Raw genomic sequence first — 4687 nt, forward strand, 5'->3', positions numbered from 1 at the left:
AGGCGTGTGGGCGCTAGTTGTTTTGCCCACACATAAGCGTGTGGGCTGGTCCTCTTAGACACCACACAAAACGTGTGGGCAGCAGACCCCTTAACGAACACACGTGTGGCAGTTATCGTCGTCCTTTTCTTACTAGCCCGTGCAATGGCATGGGTTGATGATTAGTTGTGTTAATACGATTAACATTTTTATGGCGGTCTATTATAACTAAATTGATATTACATTGATTGTACACTTAACATGCCACATTATATTTTTACAGAATGTACTACTCTAGTGTGAGTAGCGAGAGATGATACACGATGAGTAACAAATCATAATGCATAGTAGAAAAAGAAGAGTACAACATAGCAATCTGCAGTATATATATGTGGTAGTTTCAGGTCTTAATTCCGGCCCTTGTTCATCAGCTCCAAAGCTGACTTGACGAGGGAACAGACGCTGGTGTCGCGGCGGCTGAGCCCGACGCTGCCAGAGAAGACGTTGAAGCACTCCAGCTGAGAGGTGGTCATGGCCACGCGCCTCAGCTCGCTCTCCATGCCGAGCTCCACGAACAGGGCCACGTAGCGTGCGTCCGACTGCATCAATGCAATGGCAAGCTCTATGGTGTACCGTCGTGCCCGGGGCACGTCCATGGACGGGCGGCTGTACTCCCGCAGCACCTGCACCAGGGACCTCGCCAGCACCGTGTCCACCACGCGCGCTGCGTCGAGGCTCCCCCGGAGCTCCCCGGGCTCCATGAACCGGAGCATCTGCGCCGCGAGCCCGATGAAGATGTTGAGGATCTTGCCCTTCTCCACCGTGATGGACCTCAGCACCTTGGCGGCACTGACGGTAACCCGTCTCAGAGGGAGCTGCCACTCGTCGCCGGAGTAGGAGCAGAGGTTGTGCATGATCCTGGCGGCACCGACGACGACGAGGGGGTCATTCAGCGCATCAACGAGCAGCCCGATCCCTCCGCCAAGAGCCATTATGATCGCCGCGCAGTTCTTCTTGTTCTCGAGGGCCAGAATTGCGAGCGCCTCGCCGGCCTCCACCCGGACAGCGTCCGCCTGTTGACACTCCTTCGCAAACGCCCCCGGCAAGAACGTGGTGACCAGCACGCTCACCACGTCCCCCGTCCCGCCGATGATCTCCCTGGTCTCCTCGTCCATCGCGAGGCTCGTGAGTATCTCGATGGCCAGCTGGTGCAGCTCCGACTGGACCTTCTTGTCGTGCCTCTGCAGGATCTCCCTGACGTTGCTCACAGTGAAGACGATTTCGGTGAGCTCCCGTCGGAGCAGCTTCCCGGTGTCCCCCGTTGCGCCGGCCAGCCTCTTGACCACGCGGAGCGACTTCTTGACCGCCTTGAGCCTCATGTCCCTCGGCGTGGTCGACGCCAGCGCATGGTCGATGCTGGAGTAGGAGATGATCTTTTCGAGGAGGCCCCTGGTCTTGCCAATCTTGTCGCAGTTGTCGTGGTCGTGCGCCAGCTTATTGAGGATGGAGAGGCCGAGGATGTTGAGCTCGTCGAGATCGGCGTAAAGCAGCGACGCGACGGACCCGATGGCGCCTGGAATGCCGGTGATGCGGAGCGCGACGAGCTTCCTCCCGGTGAGCATGGACACGACGACGGCCGCCGAGCGCCGGACATCGCGCTCCGAGGAGTCCTTCCAGCTGAGCATCTCGATGAGGCGCTCGATGGTGGGCGCGGAGACGCCGATCCTGCGGAGCGTGGCTTCGGCGAAGCGGTCGGACTCGGCGAGCGCGACGAGGATGCCGGCGCCAAGGCTCTGCTCGTCGTGCGAGCCCGCAGTGATGAGGTCGTCGGCGTAGGAGACGAGGCACATGTGGAGGCCATCCAAGATGCTGCCGTTGAGGCAGCGCGAGTAGGAGTCGTAGAAGAAGCGGCGTACGGCGACCTGGCCGTAGGCACCGGCGAGATTGCAGTCGTCGGCGACGCACTGGAGGAGGCGGCGGTGGCCCACCTTCCACTCCCATAGCGCCTTCTCGACAAGGAACAGCAGCGCCTCGGCGAGCGCGAGGCCGTAGAAGATGTTGAGCGCTGCGGCACGGTTGGAGCGGGCGTCCTCGGTGCCGCCGTAGTGCTGGTGGATGAGGCGGACGAGGGAGAGGGAGACGCACGCCGTCGCCGAGAGCAGCTGCATCCAGAAGAAGGCGGGGACGGCGGCGCGGGTGGCGGAGCGGGCCTGGCTGGCCTGGTGGTGCTGCCACTCCAGCTCGTGGCTGCGGCCCAGGATGCGGGTGCCCTCGATGAGGAGCAGGCCCGTGATGCACCAGAAGTCGGTGCGGTCCAGCGTGATGGCGAAGCCGCCCAGCAGCACGACCGTGGCCCAGACGAAGGCCAGCGTGCCCAGCCCGGTCGCCGCCTTCTCGAGCACGGCCAGCTGCAGGGCCAGCACGGTGAGGCAGTGCTCCGGCGACGGCGGCGCGTCGCCATCAGCCTCGGCCTCGGCGGTGCTGCCGTAGCGGGTGGTGCGCGGGTACGGCGTGGCCTTCTGCGGCTCGAACAGCGTGGGCAGCTGGTCGGGGATCTTGACGCGGATGCTCGGGGCGGCCAAGGTAGCGCGACGATCCATTGGTTCCAAAGTGCTGTTGCTTCACTATGTAGTATGCGTGTGGTGATGATTGCATGCACTGGTCGAGTGTGATGTGTGGCGTCTAGGCGCTACCTCGGTACTACTATTTGTAGGCGGGCGCGGAATGCATGCATGTGAGGAACCGAGGATGATCGGAGGCATTTTGAACGTGGTGGTTCCTTGCTTGCGTGCATGAGGGTGAGTGTCCGTTTGGAGAGATTCTGAGATGGACGCTCTCCTCCTTTTTTCTTGTTACAAGAGAATATTGCTGTTAAAGGCGGCAGCAGCAGCAGGGAGGGGGCGTGCCTAATGGCCTCTAGATTTTTTGTTTTCGGTTCTGCCATTGCCCATTGGCATACATAGTAATCGTAGTAGCAGAAGAGATAAAGCTCTCTGGAACCTAGCAAAAAAAAAAGGCCCCCATAGCTGGCGAACGTTCGCCAGCTGTAACACCCAAAAATTTTAACCATGTTTTTATTATGTGAAATTTTGCCACAGATAAATTTTGAATTGTATTTCGTCCTTTGTTGATTTCAGAAGAGAGAAGTGCATATTTCAACCCCGAACTCTTGCCCTGGTCTAATTTACAACCCCAAACTCCAATGCCGTCTAAATTACAACCCCCAACTCTCAAAACCGGCTAGGATTCAATCCTCTCCTCTCTGTTGACCGGTTTTGACCAGTCAACAGGTCCAGTCAGCATGCCACGTCAGTAAAAAAAATTAAATCTGTAAAATCGAAAAAAATCCAGGAAAAGAAATTAGAAAAAATCAAATTTCCAGGAAAAAATCAGGGAAAAATAAAAAACGAATTTCTAAAAAACAAAATTATCAATATTTCCATGAAAAACCAAAAAATACTTAAAATAAAAAAACTCCAGAGAAAAATTTCAAATTCCCAAGAAAAATATTTAAAAATGTAAAATTAAAAAGTTAAAATTTCTAGAAAAAGTAATTTCCAAAAAAAGTTATTATTTTTATTTTTTCCCGAAAATTACAGGAAAAAGTTCTCGAAATTTTTTCGCAAACTTTTTTCCCCGGAAATTTTATTTCAGATTTTTTTCTCGATCTTACAAATTTTTAATTATATTTTCTTGAAATTTTGAATTTTTTTCTGATATGGCATGCTGATTGGACCCGTGGACTGGTCAAAACTGGTCGCCCCTGGTCAAAACCAGTCAACAAGGAGGGAAGGGTTGAATCCTGACCGGTTTTGAGAGTTGAGGGTTGTAATTTAGATGGTATTGAAGTTCGGGGTTGTAAATTAGACTAGGGCAAGAGTTCGGGGTTGAAAAATGCACTTCTCTCATTTCAGAACCTTTTCTGCTTTTTGTTTTCTAAATTTCTTCCCTCCATGTAGAATTTTTTTGAAAGTATTGTGGGCTTTGAAAGTTTTCTTAAATCATTTCATTTAACTTTTAGAATCCAGTAGGAAATATTTTAATAATAAAATTTGCCCAAACTAATTCTTTTAATAGCATTTTTAGACTTTGAAATGCTCCTGTTGCACTAAAACTATTTCAAATCACTCTTTTAAAATTCCACAAAAATTATGAGGGGTCATCTGATGCCTGTAGATCATTTTTAGGCAAAAACCCCATCATGGTGTTTTGAAAAATTTGAGCACAGCTTCCCATTTTCAACTCCGGTCCAACTTGAGCATTTAACTACAACTACATTAAACATTGCTTAATAAATTCTGAAACTTGTCCATGTTATAGTCCTCCAAACTAAAACCTTAAGTCTAGAAAATCAGCCCCAATTGCATCTTTATAGTTGCCCAAATAAAGACCTGTAGTTTTGATCCAGAGCTGAATTTCACTCAATTTTGCACTAGAAATTTTCTTCTTTTGCTAAATCAACCTTGCCATCATCACTTTCATCAAACGATACATCATCCTGCCAATTACCATGTCCAGCAATGGCTCCTAGATAGCAGTGTCATTCTCTCCAACAGCTTGTGGGCATGACAGAAACTTGCAACTCCAGAATATACAAATAACGAGTGGTCCTATGGCTAAACCTACTTGTCCATCACCCTTACCATGCCATGAACTACCACCCTGCCAAATTTCAGCCTCGGAAAAAATTTTAGGTTGATGGGGCAAT

General features: G+C 51.2%; 1 protein-coding gene across 1 annotated transcript; it reads right to left on the reverse strand.

Annotated features, from left to right (window-relative positions):
• Nucleotides 1–317: 317 nt before the first annotated feature.
• On the reverse strand, nucleotides 318–2579 carry LOC125554903. The gene has a single exon (XM_048718283.1). It carries the CDS (start codon nucleotides 2577–2579, stop codon nucleotides 387–389), a length of 2193 nt encoding a protein of 730 aa, XP_048574240.1. The 3' UTR covers nucleotides 318–386.
• Nucleotides 2580–4687: the final 2108 nt, after the last annotated feature.

Source organism: Triticum urartu, chromosome 4 (assembly GCF_003073215.2).
Source record: "Triticum urartu cultivar G1812 chromosome 4, Tu2.1, whole genome shotgun sequence".
Classification (NCBI taxonomy): domain Eukaryota; kingdom Viridiplantae; phylum Streptophyta; class Magnoliopsida; order Poales; family Poaceae; genus Triticum; species Triticum urartu.